Source organism: Macadamia integrifolia, unplaced genomic scaffold (genome assembly GCF_013358625.1).
Source record: "Macadamia integrifolia cultivar HAES 741 unplaced genomic scaffold, SCU_Mint_v3 scaffold1002, whole genome shotgun sequence".
NCBI lineage: Eukaryota > Viridiplantae > Streptophyta > Magnoliopsida > Proteales > Proteaceae > Macadamia > Macadamia integrifolia.
Window position 1 is genome coordinate 163,161 of NW_024868051.1, and position 22,408 is coordinate 185,568.

The 22,408-nt window shown below is 39.1% G+C and overlaps 1 protein-coding gene across 1 annotated transcript in view; it reads right to left on the reverse strand.

The window, feature by feature from the left end:
• The window catches only part of LOC122062356 (protein AE7-like), a 39,646-nt gene extending 18,936 nt beyond the window's left edge, over window positions 1–20,710 (reverse strand). Inside the window, exons 1-4 of the mRNA XM_042625944.1 lie at window positions 20,070–20,710; window positions 18,559–18,696; window positions 15,312–15,417; window positions 15,083–15,198 (exon numbers count right to left, since the gene is read on the reverse strand). Coding sequence (XP_042481878.1) covers window positions 15,083–15,198; window positions 15,312–15,417; window positions 18,559–18,682 — 346 coding nt within the window. The 5' untranslated portion in view covers window positions 18,683–18,696; window positions 20,070–20,710. The remainder of the gene's footprint in view (window positions 1–15,082; window positions 15,199–15,311; window positions 15,418–18,558; window positions 18,697–20,069) is intronic.
• Window positions 20,711–22,408: the final 1,698 nt, after the last annotated feature.

Here is a 22,408-nt window from a genome sequence, read left to right on the forward strand (position 1 = left end):
GACTAAATTTAAGATACATATCGGAGGGGTATCGTATTGTATCGGAGATAATTTAAACCATGCCTCCAATCTTCTCCCTTTGATTCAACCATCAGAATTTTTGCAACCACATTAATAGTAATATATGGGTCGTCATCTTCTTATGCATATTCAGCCTCATAATCATCTTCCATTCCTTAAACGACAACATTCAAAGCCCAATCATCATCTTGGGGTTCATGGATTTGCATGTCTAGGCTGGATTCAATTGCAGTGATGATGCAATTGGCTCTTCCACGTTTTGGACAGAATTTGGCATAGTGTCCAGTACCACCACAATGGAAGCACTTCATAGTCGCTGTCTCTCCCCTAACCATGGGACTCTTACCCTTATCCTGTGTGACTTGTGGGACTCAAGTATGGAATCCACTAGGTTTATTTGGTGCATATGGCTTCTTAACTTCAGCGGGCTGATTATACCTTCTTAGGGATGATTTGATCAAATCTTCTGCCTCTAAGGACTTTTCAATACATTGATTCAAAGTAGAAAATTCTATTACTCCAATTTTATCACGGATATCATGTCGTAGACTCGTAGTCCCAACTTGAATCGAGACATAAGCAGTTCTTCATCCTCGCGATAAGCACTTGCACATGAGAGTAACTCATTAAACTTATCAATGTATTCCTCGACAATCATGGTACCTTGTTGAAGAGTGTTAAGCATGTCATAGAGATGGTGTCGGTATGTTGGGGGAAGATATCTATCACTAAGTATTGGTTTAAATTCCTCCCAATTGTGAGGCTCCCTCCGTCTTCGGATAAGTCTATCCTCTTTAGCTTTCCACCAATCCTTAGTACCACCTGTAAGCTTGGTGATAACCAGTAGGATCTTCCTTAGACATACGGAATCACCAAAAATAATCATCTAATGCATTCATCCAGTCATGGAAATAGAGAGGGTCATGTTTTCCTTTATATTCGTTCAAGTCCAACTTCACGTTCTGAGTGTCATCATGGGGAAATTGGGGTCCATCATGCTCATCAAACCCTTCACCTCCACCGTACGTACGGGCTGGTACGTTCCTTCGAACAGGGACTACAAACCTTCTTGGTCCATTATTGTTCTCATTCACCATGGGTTGAGCATTAGATTAGGCAACAGTGGTCTCTTTCAACTCTTCAAATTTTAGGTCCATATTGTCCATCCTTGAGGCCAACTGTTGGAGGGATTTCATCACGTCCTCTAGTGAGTATTGGTTAGAGCCTTCTCCATCCATAACTCTGATACCACTTAATGTAGAAGTAGGCCACACTAGGTAAAACAAACTTCCAATATGTTAAGCTCAAACCAATTCAAATCTGACATTACAAATTAGTCTCAACAGAAATCAGAAAAAAGGTCCAGATACAAAGGAAATCAGAACCAGAATTTAATATCAACAAACTTATTCGAATGAATCAGAAATAGACCCCAAAATAACACTTGTAGCAGCAAGCACTAATCCAGAAAACAAACTGATAGCAGCAGACAAAACCCAGCCGGAACTGTTTTCAGCCAGAATAGAGGGAGGGTTTGTAACTAAGATTTGGCTGAGTATCAAAGGGTAAATACCTGGTCAATTGCTCCCCTTCGAATGGTCCTTCAGCCCTCCAAAGGGTGTCCAGAAATACTGAATAGAGGCTGAGAGAACAGGTCCTGTCGATACTTCCGAAATCCTTCACTTCTGGAAAAACCGATAGCTGAAATGGCTATTCTTGTTCTGCAACTCAGGAATGCTGTTGTACCTTCAACCGATGCCTTCTCTCACTCAAGTCTCTCCCTCACAATACAGATAAAGAGAAGTAAAAGAAAGAACATAGAAAAAGAGAAGATGATGGGTAGGCATGGGTGGGATAATGGCTATCTCAGCCTGGGTATCTCACCCACAGCTATCCCAGCTGTTGTCTTCCTTTCTCAAGAGATGGAGCAAGCAAAACTGCAACAAAACTTCATTATTTAATTGTAATTTGTGTCTACAGAAACCCTCTTTATATAGAGGTCTGAATTACAAAAATCAGAAAATTAACACAAAATAGAAACTAAGGAAAATAGAAGTTAAATCAAAATAGCAACTAATGAAAATAGAAGCTAATTCAAAATAGAAACTAATGCAATTAGTAACTAATTTAAAATAGAAACTAATGCAAAATAGAAACTACCACTAACTTCTAATTTAGGAAACAAAATAGCAGCTAATAGAACTTCCTAGAAACATAACCATACTACCAAATTAGGAAACTAAAACAACAGCACAAGGGAGCTTCCTATACTGGCCGGTAGCTTCAAGGTTGCTTCTTCCTCCTTCGGTGATGGATCACATGATGGGGATCTACTTCATGCTTCTTAAGCTCTACGATTTTAGAAGGGGGTGGCCTCATAACCTCGTTTGCTGGTTTTTTCAATGAAGGATTGATTAACTGTAATCAATCATATGGTGTGACGGATTAACTCAAAGTACTTGCTAAGGGTCGCCAGTGTGAAGATTGAAGTATTCGAGTGAAAAAATCAATCAAAGTTGTCAGGGTTTGGCACTCTGCCAAAATCAATTTTGATCATATCTTTTTATTCAAAGCTTAGTTTGAAAAATCCTTTAGATTTTTTCTTCATCACCATCCCAACAACATTCAATCCAAGTTTCATCTCCATTGGAGTCCTATAGCTCCAACCGTAGGTAGCCCTAGATTAGCCCTAATTAGGGTTTTGGGATTTGGGTTAATTCTTCATGAATTGGTGATTTGGTTGAATTTTGTCTGAATCTTAAGTTGTTTTATTAGTTAGGTGCCTCTTTAAGATTGCCTCATCGAATTCTTGATCCAACATTTGTCTCTCTGCCTTCTTTAAACCTTGCACCTTATAGGCTCCGCTGCATATCCTTTTGCACTTCATATGAAACTTACGGGCATTTGGCAACATCCTTGTACCCCGAGCCAAATGCTGCTTCAACCTAGAGGCACCTCTAGAATTTATCATTTTCTTACAGTACCTACACTTTGATTCGTTTTGTCATCTGACATTGGATCTCTATGTAACCATGTAATATCTCCACCCCCACTAGCAAACATTGTGCTCCAACTTCAATACTATTACATAAAAATCTTTGTACATGAATTAATAACTATTCAACATCAACACTACATTAATGAATGCATGCATTAATAGCGATTCAATAACATATAGCTATTATATATTAATCCCCTACTTTTAATAATTTTTCTTAATTTTAAATTATATTTTTTATTAATAATAATATCATAGTCAATAATAAAGTATAGTAGGGTACAACTAAGAGAACCATTTTCATTTCAAAATATACTAAAAATATTTACACTATATTAAAGTAATTTTCCATAGAAAACAGGAATTTTGTTCATATTTTTTTTATTTTCTTGTAATTATTTAATATATATATTATATATCTCAGAAAATATATTAATTAATTTATTGACTAAAAAAAAAATGGCAACCATGAGGCTATAGATCAACCTTTGGTGACCAACATATAAAAAATAAAGTACAAAAAATCATATATAAATCATATTTTTTTCAATTTTTTTTGCAAGAAATGCATTTATTTAAACAGAAAAATATTTAAAAACAGAAAAATATTTTTTCTTCCATGAATCTATAGATCACACTTAGTAGCATCACATATAAAAAAATCAATGGTAAGAAGCAAGATTTGATGATGATTCTATAAAAAAATATGGGTTTGAGAAGAAATTTTTACTTTAAAGTGTTCTTAAGAAGAAAAGCTACCACCAAGGTTGAAGATTTTTTGCTTCAATGTTTACTAACAAAGAAGATCTCTAAGAAAAAAAGACCAAATCCACAGCTTTATGGTGTTTTTCTCACAAAATATAGCTCCAAGAGTCAAACCCAACGAGATCCAGGCGACACCACCGAAATATCTCACCTTTTGGGCCGAATCCATGCTTTATATGCCTTGGTTGGACCAAGGTTGAACCGAAACTGGACCGAAACTGAACCGAAACCGAGTTATGTGGCGAGATCTCAAAATCTCAATTGAGATATTGCCCATTTTTCGGCTCGCCTCTACATCCATCTCGCTTTTCTCAAAAACAGATCTCGCTGAGATCTTGAATCATGATTAAACCCGCACAATCATCCTTCAATCTGAGCTAGAATATAGAAACCCTCATTATCGTCCCATCAACATAGTGGCTCTATTGTCCCTTCATAGCTTTAATACAAATTAATGCAGTGTTAATCTCAAACCAATGAAGTCCACTAAGAGAAGAACTTAGACAGAATCGCAAGTATAGGGAAAACCAAAATTCAGAGAAAAGCAAATAAATCCATTTAAACAACTCAGATATGCATGAACTTCCTACTGAATGATCTATTTGTTAAGAGAACTACTACGGAAAATCTTATGTGGATCTAATTGTCAGATTTTAAGCTATGAGGTAGTCTAAAAAATAGTACTTCATCAAAATAGCAACCAGATGTAGAAAGTAATAGAAAACAGCAAGTAAAATCAAGAAAAAGTAAAGTCCAATCCAATTAGAAACAAAGTTCAGATTCTTTTTTTTTTTTAGATGAAAATGGAAAATATATTAAAGAAAAGAAAGAGAACAAAAACAAAACCCTTAACAGCTACCCAAAGGCGAAGGCCTTAGGAAAGAAAACCACGGGGATGCAAAACAACCAACAAGTGGGATACAACAAAAACAGGGGAGGGGAAAATTACAATTAAAATTTGGGTGGACTTTGCAAGTAAAATTCAGCAATTAGAAGCTTGTACAATAACCCCAAGGGGGTAGCGGAGTTGGCAAGGAACCTTCACCTCAGGGTGTGTATGGTTCTGAGTTCAACTCCTCTTACCTCCTTAGGGCCACTCACATTGGTGTGTTTAGTGCTCTTCACTGCTTTCGGCGAAAGTTGAATGATTCTCATTCAAACCCGGTATGACCCAGTCTAGGAGGTTGTGGGGTTAGTATGGGCCCGCGGAACTACTCAGGGCGATGGCCTGGATACCCGTCGTTAACAAGGGAAAAAAAAAAAGATTGTAGCTATGTTCTACTATATTAAGTATTATTTGACCAGAATTTCAATCGTATCTGATTCTTTATTCTGTTTTATTGAGTTTTCTGTGAATCTGGTTCCTACTTTCCTGCAATTTTGGAAATTTCAGTTGGTTTCTAAACCCTAATGTCCTAGGTGATTAGAACCACATTACCTAGAACTTGACTAGTATCTCACCTTTACCCCCCCCCCCAAAGAGAGAGAGAGAGACTAGAATTTCACCAATCCAACTTAGCATCCCACTAAGGGCTTCACTGCATCTCACACCAAAGGAGCTCTGAATCTCACAGAACTGACAAGCAAAAGTTATGTTTGAATGTCAAAATCATAGGGGAGTTGTGTGGCCCCTTCTCTTTATTTATAGAACTAAGAAATAACAGAATTAGGAAACTCTCCATGCACAAGTTAAGGAAAGTCACATTACAACTTAACTCTTGAAAAAAATAAAGAATCTAGAAGAAAAAAAAAACATCTAATTCAGAATAGGCCTCAAATCCTCAAATTTGGGCTATAGAATTGACCCATTACAAGAGAAAACACAAAAATACTAAGCCCATGTAACCCGTTGGACACTCAAATTTAAGCCTATTGGTCCATTCTTGGTGCAGTCTGATCCAACGATAGCCATAGTATGCTGGTGGTTCTAATGTAGACTAGGGTAGGGGTCTAACCAAGTCTCAACTACAGGAACTTTTAATCCAAGAACAACCAAACATTCACCAAACAACTCAATAGTAGAATACTAACAAGACTGAAATCAATAAGCAAAATTCAGCCCTATCGATCTCTATGTTTCCGGAATTCTATAACTGAATGGTAACCAGAAAACAAGGACTTTAAAGCACCAATATCTGAGACTAAACCATGGCATAAAACCAGCAACCAATCAACCACATCCAGAACAGATCAATTCACAAATCTGGGCAGAAATTAGGTTCAGCCAGAAAGGGAGAAATCCCATATGCTGATTCCCTGTATTGAGACTGAAGTTAATCCCGATATTAGCGCTAGTTCCTTGGACCGATAGGGTCAATTATGTCCTATCGGCCCAGTGTTATTAGTTAGGGTTACTTCTTTATGTCTCAGGGGTATTCTTGTATTTTCATTCCTATGAAATAATATTAAGGTTAGGGAAAACCTGCGATCAAACCATTCTGGTAACATCGCAGGTCTCTTCTCATCTTTTGGGAGTCTCCTTCAGTTGTACCTCTCTCTTCTCTCTTCTCTTCTTCTTCTCTTCTCTCTTTCTTTTTCTTTTGGTCTGATTACAAGGTATCTGGGATTGTAACATGGTATCAGAGCCATTGTAATCAAATCAAGCTTTTCAAAATCCTCCCTGCTAATCTCGATTTTGCGCTGAAATCTTCTGGTGTGCAGCCACCTATTGCTGCATCTACTATGGATTAAATCACATAGAGTGATTTATTTGGTGTATGGATCGTGTTCTATTGGTACTATGCTAAAGATTTGAAGAACTTGAACCGCAGCCATCTTCTTCTTTCCTTTATCGAACCCGGGTCTCTTGGGTGAAAGCCAGATATCCAGTTGTTGTGGTTCAGGTCGGTTTGCTATTTTTCTTGGTATTTTTGAGTGAAGTATTTTTGGATGAAAGTCAGATATTGGCATTTGTGGGTGAAGTATTTTTGGGTGAAAGTCAGATATCAGTGACTCTATTTGTCTACTTTATTTTTTGTTCTCATAGCTGAGACCAAGTCTACTACCTTTGTAACTACTACATTTGCCTCGGACAATGTCAATGTCCAAATTACTTCTATTAAGCTCAAGGGAAGCTCGAATTACCTACTTTGAGCTCAATCTGTGAAGGTTTACCTTATGGCCAAGGATAAACTTAAGTATACTAATTCTGATTCTCCTTCATCATCTGACAAGGGTTATAATGAATGGATGAAGAAGAATGCTTTGATTTTAATCTGGTTGTGGAATAGTATGGAGCCAGATGTCACTACCAATGTCATGTTTCACTCTACTGCAAATGGAGTATGGGACGATTTGAAGGAAACTTACTCTCAAGAAAAGAACATGACCCGTATTTATGATATTTATGAGAAGTTGTTCCAGTTTCGCCAGTCTGACAGATCTCTTTCAAAGTATTATAGTACGTTCAGGGGAATGGTTGAAAAACTTAATGTTTTCCAGCCCTTAACCCCAGACATTGACAAATTGAAAGCTTAGCAGAATGAGTTTTTCGTTTCCAAATTTTTGGCTGGTTTGAATAATGATTTGAAGACAGTGAATGGCCATTTATTTGCAGGGAATACTGTTCCTACTTTGAATGACACTTATTCACGACTGTAGCGTATCACTTCATCAACTAAATCTGATCAATCTTCTAAAGGCAATTCTGCCTTCCTTACCAACCGTGGACGTGGTCGCGGTCGCGGTCGTGGGGGGTTGTGGATCGGCTGGTCGAGGTTCTAATGGACAGCCTTCTGATCGTGCAGCCCGCCAGTGCACTTATTGCAGGAAGCCCAACCATACTATAAAGACTTGCTGGACAAAGCATGGCAAGCAAGAGTGGGCAACCCAGTTAGCCAATCATGCAGTGTCAGATGATGGTACTGACACAGTGTCTTCTGTTTATGCTAAACCGAGACCTTCTTCAGGAGATTCATCTACCAGTCTGCGTGATGACATTAATCAGTTGCTCTGGTGCTAGCACTCTCAAGGCATCCTATAATACATCCAATGGTGGGTCTAAATCCGCTGCCACCTTAGCTCATGCAGGTACCTCAGCCATTCTTACCACTACCTCTACCCCCTAGATCATTGATTCAGGTGCTTCTGCCCATATGACTGGTAAGTCATCACTTTTAAAACCTTTTCTTCTAGTACCGTTCTACATCTGTTATTCTTGCCAATGGTGCTTCTACACCAGTTCTCGGTCATGGTACTTTATCACCTACATCCTCATTGAATTTATCTTCTGTGTTACATGTTCCACAATTCCCATTAAGTCTTCTTTCTGTGAGCCAGTTAACTAGCTCATTAAATTACTCAGTAACCTTCTTTCCTTCTTACTGTGTTTTTCAGGATCTTCACACGAGGAAGACGATTGGTGGAGGGCATGAAAAAGATGGTTTATATTATCTCAACTGTGGTTCTTATACTTCTTCTACTGCTGCTACTGCTATTGGGGATGTGACTCCTTTCCAATGGCACTGTCGTTTAGGACATTTATCTTTAGCTAGGTTGAAACTTTTATTTCCTAGTTTTAAGTCTGTGATTAGGTTAAAATGTGAGGCCTGTGAGTTGGGAAAATATCACCGTGTGTCCTTCCCATCTCGCTCTATCTCGTAGTCCATCTTTATTTTCCTTAGTCCATTCTGATGTATGGGGTCCTCGCAGAGTTAGTAATAGATTTGGTTTTCATTATTTTGTGACTTTTGTGGATGATCATTTTTGCCTTACATGGCTTTACATGTTAAAGGATAGATCGGAATTTTTATCACTGTTTCAGCAATTCTATAATGAAATAAAAACTCAGTTTGGCATTTTGAATAAGATTTTTCGTTCTGATAATGCTTTAGAATATGCTCAAACTGATATTTTTTATTTTTGTACCGATCGTGGGATGATGCACCAAACCAGTTGCGCCTATACCCCACAGCAAAATAGGGTAGCAGAGCGCAAGAACCGGCATCTACTCGAGGTAGCCCGTGCTATGATGATTCATATGCATGTTCCTAAGAATTTTTGGTGTGATGGGGTTTTAACTGCATGTCACTTGATTAATCGCATGCCATCTTCACTGCGTTTAGAAAGTTCCCCTTTTTCTATTATGTTCCTTACTTTGCCAAGTTTTCCTATTCCTCCCTGAGTCTTTGGCTGTGTGTTTTGTCCATAATTTGCATGTGCAAGTAGATAAACTGTCTCCTAGGTCTACTAAGTGCATTTTTTTGGGGTTAATCAAGTACTCAGAAAGGGTATAAGTGCTGACCCCATTACTCACAGGAACTTAGTGCCGATGTGACCTTCTTTGAAGGCACATCATTCTTTTCTCCTCAGGTGTCCTAGTCTGGTATGGAGTGAACTTCTTCATCTCCTCCACCCATTCCATCTCTTATACCCTTCCCTGATATGCCCAGTGCCAGTGACTCAACTCCTCTACAGGTTTATTAGTGCAAGAAGAAGGTTGGACAGCCGAGTGGAGAAACCAATACTCCAGATGATTCACTTCATCCACTGCCGCCTCTCTCTGGTGAAGCTCCTCCTCCTTCTTTGCCTGATGACTTACCAATTGATCAAAGAAAAGGTACATGTTCTTGCACTAAAAAGTCTATGGTTGTGTATCCTATTGATAACTTTGTTTCCTTGTCTCATCTTCCCTCTCCTATCCATGGTCTTATCTTGTCACTTTCTACTAACCCTATTCCCCGCACCCATTATGATGCCCTAACTATTCCTGGATAGAAAGTTGTCATGAATGTAGAAATGGATGCTCTCTTGAGTCGTGGTACCTGGAGTCTGGTAGATTTACCTCCTGGTAAGGATTTAGTGAAGTTTCGTTAGGTGTACACTGTTAAGTATCACTCTGATGGCTCTGTTGAGCGGTTGAAAGCCCGTCTGGTTACCAAGGGGTATACTCAGACATATGGAGTTGATTATTTTGACACCTCCCTAGTTGCTAACTGAACTCTATTCGCCTACTTATTTCTCTTGCTGTCAACTTTGATTGACCCTTGTTTCAGTTAGACATCAAGAATACCTTCTTGTATGGTGATCTACAAGAAGAGGTGTATATAGAGCAACCTCCTGGTTATGTTGCTCAGGGGGAGAATAAAGGTCGTGTGTGTCGCTTACACAAGGCTATCTATGGACTTAAACAGTCCCCTCAGGCATGGTTTGACAAGTTCAATGCTACCATAGTTACTTGTGGATTTTTTCAGTGTTATTCTGATCATTCTATCTTTGTTTGTAGTAGAGGTGATAAACTGGTTGTCTTGGTAGTTTATGTTGATGATATTATACTTACTGCCTTACTGGTAATGATAAGGCAGGAATTTCTGAAGTGAAAGCTTCTCTTCAGCAACACTTTCAGACCAAGGACTTGGGTCAACTTCATTATTTTCTTGGGATTGAGGTGATCTGATGCAAGAAAGGGATCAGTCTCTCTCAAAGGAAATACGTGCTGGACCTTTTATCTGATACTGGTATATTTGCTTCCAAACCTGTTGATATCCCTATGGATCCTCACCAGAAGTTTGGGGTTGATGATGGTGAACCCCCCCAGGATGTGCATTAATACAGGAGTTTAATCGGCAAGTTGATATATCTTACTGTGACACATCTGGACATCTCCTATGTTGTTAGAGTACTCAGTCAGTTCATGTATTCTCTTCAGAAAGCTCATTGGGACACTGTTGTCCATGTTCTTCGCTGCCTGAAGGGTGCTCCTAGAAAGGGGCTGATCTATCGTCCTAATCGGCATATGGAACTAGTTGGTTATTCTGATGCTAATTAGGCCGGGTCTGCTAGTGATCGAAGATCTACTACCGGCAGTACATTTGTTGGAGGTAATTCGGTTACTTGGCGTAGTATGAAGCAGACTACCATTACCCGATCTAATGCAGAAGCAGAATACAGAACTATGGCTCATACCACTGCTGAGTTGATGTGGCTACGGTCTTTACTGTTGGAGTTGGGATTTTCCATGACTAAGCCTATGAAGATGTATTGTGACAACCAAGTTGCGGTGTACATTGTTAGCAACCCGGTCTTCCACGAGAAGACCAAACACATAAAGGTGGATTACCATTTTGTTTGTAATGTTGTTCTCTTCGTCAGATCAGTTGGCCGATATGTTCACTAAGTCCCTTTTTGCTCCTAGTTTTCATAATAGATGTACCAAGCTGAGCATGAGTAATGTGTATGCTCTAGCTTGGGGGGGAGTGTTAAGACTGACGCATTAGTTCCCTGGACCGATAGGGTCAATTCTGTCCTATCGACCCAGTATTTTTAGTTAGGATTACTTCTTTATGTCTTAGGGGTATTCATATATTTTCATTCTTATGAAATAATATTAAGGTTAGGGAAAACCTGCGATCAAACCATTCTTGTAAGATCGCTGGTCTCTTCTCATCTTTTGGGAGTCTCCTTCGGTTGTACCTCTCTCTTCTCTCTTCTCTTCTTCTTCTTCTTCTTCTCTTCTCTCTTTCTTTTTCTTTTGGTTTGATTAAAAGGTATCTGGGATTGTAACACCCTGATCTGATGAACATCAAATTAAGGTCGAGTTCTCCTCTATACAATCTTAACACTCGATCAAAAAAAGAGAACCATCGGATGGCCGGATCTTCAGAACAGTATAGGGGCAGCAGGAGAGAAACTTGAAATTTTCAGAACCAGAAATCAAAAAGCAGTTCAGATCCCTTACCTGGTATGAAGAACCTTGCAATTAACTTTGAAAAGAAAGAAAGAATAGTTAAAGAGATCTCTAGTTACTAAAACTGGAAATAAAAACTAGGAATTAAAAGTACTGAAATTAGAAACTAAAAAAACTGGATTTAGAAACTAAATAACCCCATCAATGCCCAACTAAAAAGGAAACTAATGAAAATAGGAAACTAACTAGTAATCCCGTACTCAATCTTAGAGCCCCTCTTTCAGACCCAAAAAAGTAGCCTAATACACTCCAAACCACATGAACTGAAGGCCCAACACATATACAACCTAACCTTAGGCTTATTCCTAATAAAACAAGCCTATTTTGTTTATTAATCTGCATCAATTTCCCCCATTTTGAAAAAAATTATCCTCGAATTTTGCAGTGATGAAGTGGGAACAACATGTGAACAGCAACCATAACCATTCCCAAACAGAATTCAGGTTGCTTGTAGACTTTTGGAAGGTAGTCTTCAAGGCGTGGAGCTTTCTCTTCAAAGAACCATGATGGCATAACAAACTCTATATGCTCAACCTCTGGATCAATACCAACTGTGAATATCGTGTGCATAGAGTCGTCAATGTTGGTAACCTTCTCATCAAGGATTGGAACAAACTCTTCCTTCTCATCATGAATCTCAAAGATTTGTTGTGGAGTTCTCTCAATCACTACCTCATCTTCCATGGCTTTAGTCTTGTCTACTATGCTCTCTTCAATGTAGAATCCTTCAGTGGAGTCTTCTTCCATGGTTTCAGCCACCGAGACATTACTAATCACATAAATGTCATAAGTACCACCATCATTAGTATCTTCCAGGTCATAGTCATACCTACCATCATCACCAACGTCTTCCAAGGGGTATGGATAAAGGGCTGATTCATCTTCCCCATTGGAGTCTTCAACTTCAGCCACTACATTGACCCTCTGCTTATGTGGGAAAGACTTAGCAAAGTGTCCTACCTCTTGGCAATAAAAACACTTTAACTTGTTGTTGCCTGTCATAGGTGCCTTTCCTTTATAATCAGCCTATGGGGGAAAGGTGGCCTTTGGGGTGCTGAACTATTCGGTTCAGTGGCTAGAAAATTCTTCGTGAACTCTCCAGCTTGATAATCAAACCTTCTACCAGCCTGTGCTATGAGCTCCTCTGCTCGTAGGGCTTTGTCAAAGCAATCCCTCACTGAGTACACATCAACAACACCAATTTCCCTGTTGATTTCAGCTCGCAATCCTAGTTGAAACTGAGATAGTAATTGTCTCTCATTCTCTCTTATGCCTGTGCGAGAATAAAGTGCATCAAATCTGTTCATATACTCTGCAACAATCATAGTCCCTTGACAAAGAGAATTCAGCTGATCTTGTATGCGAGCTCGGAAGTTACGAGGAAAATATTTATCAGATAGTTCAAGCTTCATCTCCTCCCAAGTAATAGGCACTCTACCACAGTCTTCCAACTCTTGCTCATAAGTTCTCCACCAATCACGAGCAGCCTCAACTAGCTTAGCACGAGCTGGTTTCATCTTTCATTCCTCAGGTAGGTCATAATAGTCAAAATAATCATCCAATGCTACTACCCAATCATAGAACAATTGGGGGTCATGTCTACCATCAAACTCCTTCAAATCAAGCTTGACTTTCTGTGAATCTCTTGAGTACCTCTGAGGTGTAGGACGTTCAGTCTCAAAATAACCCCTTATGTGTTCTTCAAAAGTAGGTTGCTCTACAAGAACCTTCTGTGGTGCTCTCAGATTAGGGATAAGTCTCCTGTTAGCCAACTGCACAGTTATATTCAATGGTGCTTCCACCTCAGGTGGTGTATGAGAGTCACGGGTAGGTTGTTGTGGTTGGGTCTCCACAGCCAACAATCTTTTACAAAGAGCTTGTTGTTCAGCTCTCATATTCTGTAGCATCTCTATAATAGAAGCTAAGGTGGGAGTGTTGTTCTCAACCATGCTCTGATACCACTTAATGTAGACTAGAGTAGGGGTCTAACCAAGTCTCAACTGCAGGAACTTTTAATCCAAGAACAACCAAACATTCACCAAACAACTCAATAGTAGAATACTAACAAGACTGAAATCAATAAGCAAAATTCAGCCCTATCGATCTCTATGTTTCCGGAATTCTATAACTGAATGGTAACCAGAAAACAAGGACTTTAAAGCACCAATATCTGAGACTAAACCATGGCATAAAACCAGCAACCAATCAGCCACGTCCAGAACATATCAATTCACAAATATGGGAAGAAATTAGGATCGGTCAGAATAGGGAGAAATCCCATAACTGCTGATTCCCTGGTCTGATGAACCTCAAATTAAGGTCGAGTTCCCCTCTATATAATCTTAACACTCGATCAAAAAAAGAGAGCCATCGAATGGCTAGATCTTCAGTATAGGGGGGCAGCAAGAGAGAAACTTGAAATTTCCAGATTCAGAAATCAAAAAGCAGTTCAGATCCCTTCCCTGGTTTGAAGAACCTTGCAATTAACTTTGAAAAGAAAGAAAGAATAGTTCAAAAGACCTCTTGATACTAAAACTGGAAATAAAAACTAGGAATTAAAAGTACTGAAATTAGAAACTAAATAAACTGGATTTAGAAACTAAATAGCTCCATCAATGTCCAACTAAAAATGAAACTAATGAAAATAGGAAACTAACTAGTAATCCCATACTCAATCTTAGAGCCCCTCTTTTAGATCCAAAAAAGTGGCCCAATACACTCCAAACCACATGGACTGAAGGCCCAATACATATACAACCCAACCCTAGGCTTATTCCTAATAAAACAAGCCTATTTTGGTTATTAATCTGCATCAAGTTCGCTACTGCATCACCATTTGGGTAAATTGGATTTTTAGGTATATACTTAATTTCATTGATCTTATATTACTGTTGTGCCATAAGGCAGAGTTATCATGGAGAGTCCTGAATTGGGTTGTTTTAAGAAGTCATTCATTCTAAGGTTTTGGTCAATGCAATCTTTGTGGACCTAACCTCCTTGGTTAATGTTAACGTTAATGTTAATATTAATGGGGAGAATGCTGACAAAGAACTGCAAAATCACAGTAAATATTTGTAGAGGGAAAGGAACCAGGTTATCAATTAGCTTTTTGTTTGTAACATGGAGCAGTGCATTCATCATCATAGTGGTTTTTATAGGTTTTCTTCTCTGTAGGCTCTATATGCTCCACCCCTCACCCCACCCCGCCACCCCCCAACCCCAACCCCAACAACCCTCTTTTGTATTATTTGTTTTTCTAAGGGTGGAAATTCTTGTTTTCTGGCCCATGGTAAGTTCTAGTTCACCCCCATAATATTCTTCCTAAACATAAAAATCTGGTGGTTGCATCCATTTTCTCCTTCTCACTTGATAATTGTTCCTAGACAGTTCAAACTATTTAGAGGTATTAGGCATCAAAATTTGGATATTTATAGCATAAAAGAGGAATAGTGATCTTATCTTTCCACTCTGCAAGGATGAAGAAAGAAAGAAAGAAAGAAAATAGTGTTAGCAGAGCTAATATTCCAATAGAAATTTGTAGCAGGACAACAAATAACAGAGAACATATAAAATGCCTTCTTCAGCTTCAAATCTCATGACGGGACAGGGGGTACATGGTACAACTTGTAACGAGAAGGTAGACTCTGAATAAGTTGCACCCGTAAACAAAGGCCTATAACTGTAGCCAATAGCCATACTGCAATGTTCAACCGTTGGAGTGAATGTCACTCTGATATAAAAGAAAAAAAAATTATTCAAGAAACTTTGCAATAGAGCATGAAATCTATCATAGATAAACAGAAGGAGTATTACCAGACACACCAAAAAAAAAAGTGCATATACCTTACATAGTTATGCTTGTCATCCACTTCAATTGCATCATCAGTAACTACTTTTAGTTCTTCCAAAGAATACGGATGTTCAGGATCTTTAATATCTCTAATATGATTTAAGATTATCAAGGAAAAAGCATGTTGGACCGAACTACAACAGAATACCATGTCAGCTACATTGTGTTTGCATTCTTCTTGCATCTGTAAACTCTTTAAATTGTTAAGCCCAAGAGATTACTACTTGCGTTGCCTTAGTGCTTACCTTATGCACAGGTTTCAAGAGCTTCCCAAAAACCTAGCATCCTCCTCTACAAAAAACTAAAAACTACAATGAGTAGTGGCAAGCATGATTCCCTAGCCTTTGGAGGCCAGATCTTTGAGTGCCAATTTACCACTACTTGTTTGGAGGACCATAGTACAAGATCTTGGTGAGATCTCGGTAACTAGCCAGTTTCGCCAGGTCTCAAGACAACACCAATATCGAAACACAAAATGTACATAGTTTAGACCGAGATTTTTGGTATCTTGGTGTGATATTTTGTATCGGTATGTTTCGGGTGAAATGTTACATACCACTTCATATAAATACTATAACTCGACAGGACTAGGTCAAAAGAAACTTGGAAGAAGACCACCCCCATCTCCTATTTGCTTCCATTTTTGGCCATATCTTATCCAAAGAAGGCTTGGAACAAGAGGATTTGTTGCTCAACAACAAAAGCAAAATTTGATTTGCCATCAGCAACAATATAGTGGCTCTGATCCGGCCCGGCACTCATTTCAATACTAGGAGTCTAGGACTATAGGATGGGTATAAAGTGAGTAATCCACTTGAATAGTACTATTGTTCACTCTAATATATGTAATTCTTCGTAATCTAATACATGTAATTCAACCATGTATGATGCCTGGATTATGAAATGGTTTATAATTTGATGTATTTTATTCCCTAATGCTTATTTAAGTTGTTTTACTTGAATTATATGTGTTCTAGTACTAAAGATTGTGTGGAATAGCCTAGTGTAGAGATTGTATACAACGTAGACTACCAACCTAGGGTTCGAAACAAACTACCATTTTGTGTGTGAATTTTTAAAATCTAATGTTTTCCACTGGGTTTAGAAGGCCCAAAATTGGTTGTCCTATAAGTTTCAAAACCTAACTTGGTCATATGGCCATCAAAACCCAACCTTGAAACTTGCTGGAAAAAAGTGTCTGGTTTCGGTCAAGATATCTCGATTTCAAGCCCAATTGAAATCATGCCCGAAATGGAAAACCTCGAACAATGTGGAGGACTACCATCTGGGCTCATCCAGGAGCTTCCACCACTTTTGATCCGGTTAGATTGATTTGAGCTTTGTGAAGCCATTTTGAGTCCAAATGAGCTCTCGTTCTTTTATATGTACTCCAAATGAGCCCAAGAAAGAAAATACACTATGAGTGGAAGAAAAAGGAGAGAAAAATCCCTAGAAAGTGAGGAAAAATAAGAGGAAGAAGGAGGAGAAGTAGGTTGCATTAAACCTCTCCAACCACCGTTCTTGAATGCCTTAATACTTAATTGAAGGCCATAGAAGGTCTGCTAAGCATTAATGAAGGTATCAAGAAGGTTTTGCAAGGAAGAGAAGAAAGGGGCCTCACAAGCTTGCTTCAACTGAAGATTCAAGTTTCTCCATCAAGAGGGTTAGTTGAAGATTAATGTTCATGAAAGCCAAGGTTGGTGACTCGGATCTCTTCTGGGTACCAGGAATCGAAACCGAGCATGGTTGTAAAGGTTTCTACTTATAGGTAGTTTCATTTGTATTTTGTTATCTATATGTGCTAGCTAGGTTGCTAATTGTTGAATACCTAGAATAGTCATGCTACATTGTGGGGAAAAATTTATAAGCCCATTTATCTTTGTATTGGGGGTAGCCGAGTTGGCAAGGGACCTTCGCCTCAGGGAGCGTGTGGTTCTGAGTTCAACTCCTCTTACCTCCTTGGGGCCACTGACACGGGGGTGTTTAGTGCTCTTCAATGCTTTCAGTGAAAGTTAAATGGTTCTCATTCAACCCCGGTATGACCCGGTCCATGCGGTTCTGCGGGACTAGTCAGGCCGAAGGCTTGGATTCCCGTCGTTAGCTAAAAAAAAAAATGGGTGCTAGACACGGAAGTTGTAGCTTCCTAACCTTTGGCATTGTGGCACCCTACTAGCTATATGTTAGGTAAACCAGAGATAGTTGTTCCTTGTCAGTTGTAGCTGACTAAAGCAATAGTGTCTTAAACATATACGAAGCCCTCGTGAGGCATTGCTTCATAGACGTAGGCTTGTGCCGAACCACATAAAAATCCTTGTGTTACCAATGCCTGTTGTGGTTTGCTTGTGTCAAAATATGGAGTAGCTTGTCTGCATGATGGGTGTGCACACTGGGTAAATGTTAGAACAAACACAAACAAACACAAAGAAAATGAAACAGATTCAAATAAGATGACACAGAGATTTAACATGGTTCACAAACCAATGTGATGTGCTACGTCCTAGGGCAAAGTGGAAGATGATTCACTATGTTGGATAAAAAATGTTACAATGGAGATCTCTCAAGAACACCCAATTTCACAGCAAGAACACTACCTAGAAAACCCTAACACGAAAAACTCCAAATCTCACTTGCTTACACAATAAGACATCATAACATATAAATACTCCTCCAAGTTAGGTTGATCTATCGGGTCGTAGTCAGTCTGGTCGTACTATATCGAGCGGTCTTCACCCTCGCACCCCCATACGAGATCAGTGATGGACTCCATCTGCTACCATCACAGAACTCACAAAAAAAAAAAAAAAAAAAAATCTCATTCGGGTAGCCACTAAAAAAATTGTTGGACCAGGTCACCTATGAAACGGGTCAAGAATTCGAGACAAACATAACAGTAAACCTTGCCACAAGGTTGTGAGTGCCTGTGGTTGAGAGACTAGGCGTGTCACACAACTGTGTATGTGTGCAGGTGGTTTGTAGTTCAGTGAGTGTCAGGGCAGAACATTTGGGTTAGTCTAAAAAGGAAAAAGATTTTAATAATTGATTCTGCCCTCCCCCCAAAAAGTGACAGCCATTGTCCAACATCTTATTCCTTCCAATTTTCCATCTCCAGCCACTAGTCTAAAAATGATACTCTACCATAAAAATCAAGCCCCCACTAGTAAGTAATGAATTCTTAATATTGGAACAGATAAGCATAATGAGTAATAGCAGTAACTAACTCTAATGGAAATGAAAGGATATCAAAAATTTCTTCTTGGTTGATAGGTTCAATGGCATATTCATCAACATCAGATGGTGCACTTCGAACCCGACGCTCTTTTATTCCATAGACCACTGGATTAGCATTAATTAGTGCAGAAACCATTTTCGGATCTTCAGCTGCATAAAAGAAGTTGAATAATTGAAATTAAAGGTCACCCTTGTTAGTGTTCAATCATTATTACTGCAGAAGGTAGGAAAGATGTTTCATCATTTAATAATGATTTATTCACTATAGAATTTTTTTTTTTTCTCTCCACATTATCAATTTGCTTGTATCTGCATCAAGTTGATATCGTAAAAAGAAATTATCCAGTTGGGTTACTATTTGTTATGAATCCTTCACACTTTTATTTTTCTTTCCAGCTTTAGATCAATTGGGTTGAAGAGAGAGAGAGAGAGAGAGAGAGCCTAAACCAGAGTTGGGTTCTATCCATTTTTTACCAGATAACGCCACCCAAGTCTCTTCCATTCCTATCATCATACAGTAAATGTACATATTTAACTGGGAGAGGGTTAAGCACGCCGGTAGCTTTCCTGGAACTAGTAGCTCAACAATGGTGGGGCTGGGATGCAAGGGGCATGGAGGTCATTTCCAAAGGGAGGGGGAGAGAGTGACACAGGCTAGGCACTCCAGCAGTGTATCCAGCCTTTTCCCTATTTTTATATACAGAATAAATTTTGCAGTCGCCCACTAAGCTAGATTTAGGACAGAATTTGAAAAGAAAATCAACCAGTAATGGCAGAGCTTCTTGAAGCTGTAATCACTTGCTAGGCCACTCACACAATGAAAAGCGTTAAAAGACAGATCAGAACATAAATAAACATTAGGGAAAAAGTTGGGCGCGCCAGCACTGTGCCCAGCCATGTGTATATCTCTCTCCCCACGCCCTAGAAAAAAACCCCCCGCCCCTTTCATCCTGAACTTTCCATTGGTGCATGCCGCTAGCACCCGCAAGCTCGGGGCATGCCCATCCAGAAGGGAGGGTAAACACAGAAAAAATAAACCTCAAAATATAAACAGAGAAATTTCAGACTGTCAAATCAAATTTCGAGAATTATACATGGAACCCAAGAAGAAATAAACACAGAAACAGCCGCCTGGCCTTGAGGTAGCTGAAGTTCCCCCTCTTCCTCAACCCAAGTCCCCACTCAACCGAACTTTTTATTTTTATAATTATTCTTTTATAGGTATTTTAATGAACCTACTCCATTGATGATTTGAGATTTCAGATAACCCGAACACAGAACCGTTTAAGAATTCGTACTAACAATTTTAAAAAGGAAGAAACAATGGAAAAGCGATTTTTTGTCTGCTGAATTAATTCGTCAAAGAAAGAATTTATTTTTCTGAATTAACACTGTCCCTATCAGCAACTATTCGAAGAAATGGAACCCAATAAAAGTTAAAAAAACAAAAAGATGGTGTTAATGCTAGTTCATTTAGAAATGAACTCAATGAAGAAGAAGACGAAGTAGAAAAGCTGACGCACCTGTGAGTGAAGACAGGTTCCCTGCTTATTTATCGATTGCTCAAGGTCTTCTCCAGTTCTTCTGCTCATTCAAATTCTTTCTTCGATTGATAAGACTTGCAGGTGCTGCGTTGGGGAAGATGAGAGGAATCGTTGTAGGGATGAAAGTTTGAAACGAAAAATTAGGCTAAACGGAAAATAAATCACATTAAAAGGGTAAATTGGTGAAAGAAAGGGTGGAACCCAAAAAAATTTAAAAGTGAGGTGAGGGTGTTGGATCCGGATCCTCTGTAGCGCGGGGTGCGCCACAGATCTTATAGCGAGGCAGGGGAGGAGCGTCACGTGGCAAGTAATTGATCATGTGAACAAATCCAATGTTGCCTTAAATAGCCATATACATATGGGAACTACACCATCCCGCTTGAACAAATCCAATGTATAAACTACTTCCCGCTGAAATCAGATTCTCTGTAGTGATCCTCGCTACCTGCTCGATGGAGAAACCCTTTCTTCGTAAACTCGACCAAACCCTTGATCATTCCACTCCGACTTTCATCCCACTATCTTGCCATTGTCGCCGACAAACTCCCTAGAAACATCTATGAGGTGCACCAATGATTTCTCCCTAGAACCATCCTGCAAGGTTGTGATCATCCCACATTTGGAGTGCAAGAGAGAGTGAGCACTTATTTACGTGTATAATTTATAGTCAAATGTCGAGTGGAGAGTTGGGTCTTCCTACTTAATCCTTTCATCTGGATTTTCCTTTATTCCATAGTTTCCACATCAAAATGTGATATTGAATATAGACCCCATAGTTTTCATGCTTTGAAACCCTTTTTTTGCTCCTTTGGTCTCTGTTGTGGACAGGGTAGCACATTGACAATGCTCCCTTGTACTTCTTGCATTTTTTGGAGTAACATTTGTAGAGATGTCAACTCTTCGTTTTCTTAGCTCTCAGGTACAAATTATCACACTCCATTTTTCAAGAAGCAACAGTATCAAGAATAATACTCCATGTTATTGCACACACGTGTTTGTTTGTGTGTGTATGTTTTCACTCATTGAACTAAGGCATTGTCACACCCCACCCCCACTACCCGAAAGCTGGTGACATGGACACACACGTATCCACAATCCACCCAGGATCCATGATACAGTATTTTAAGGTCATAAAGCTATGAAATGATTCTACAATCAAATAGATAATATTGATCAAAATATACACAACTGATGAAGTCTAATGATAACTACCATATTTACCAAAAAGAATGTTTCCACAGTGAAATATTAATTACAGTTATGCCCCTAGGGCTATGTCTAATATGTAAACAAAAAAATCAAAAATAGAAGATGACACTCTCATCCTCAACGTGCTCTGAATGCATAGTCATCACACATACGTATCCGTCATCTTGAGTAGTTATCTCCTCATGCCAAAGATCACCTACATAGAGAGTCAGCTCCTCAATCATAAACTCCGGATGGTTACCTAAATCAACATTTAAAAAGGTACAACAACGAGGGTGAGCTTCCACAAAGCCCAGTGAGGGGTACACACAAACATTCACAATAATTCATGAAATAAAAACAATATAAATGCCCAATCAAACCAATATGAATGCAATGACATGATGCAGATTATTAGCAAAGAAACCTAATCAACAAATTCTAAATTCATAGTGGGTATCAATGCTACTGCAACATAGGTGGTATCCCCAGTCACGAATGTACGTTATCGGTCCCCAAAGATACAAGCTAGTTACGGAACATGTCAATTCTAGAACCACATCGTTACACGGTAAACCCTATTAATAATCCGCCATAATACTCAACATCATATCCATCATCGTATGGGAGTTTGTCACGATGCTAGCATCCCCACCACCTCAATCACTGAAAATCGTCCTCGACCTTAGACCATCGAATGGTAAGATTAGCTAATACGTAATGTCACACCCCGTTCACACTGAACCGGAGCGGTGACCGAGTTAACACAGGTTAACCCAAACCTGCCAGGATCATCAGATACTGTATTCCACCACAGCATACACACACTAACACAAGTTCATCAAATCAGCGGAAGACTAAGTTTTACCTGTAAATAATTTCCATATACTTGATACCCAAATGATGATACCATAATTATATACATTTGGGCCCGAAGGCATGATATATACACAAAAAGAATAAAGTCCAAGTATCAAGTATATACAAGAAAATATCAAAATCATCAGAGTACACAGCTCGGCTCGGTATCAAGGTTGGAGCTCAGCTCGGCCTCAGAACCGCTGTCCCGCAGCACAGCTCTCACACGCGCAGTCTACGCCGTGCTCAAACTCCTCAGGGGTCCACCAGTC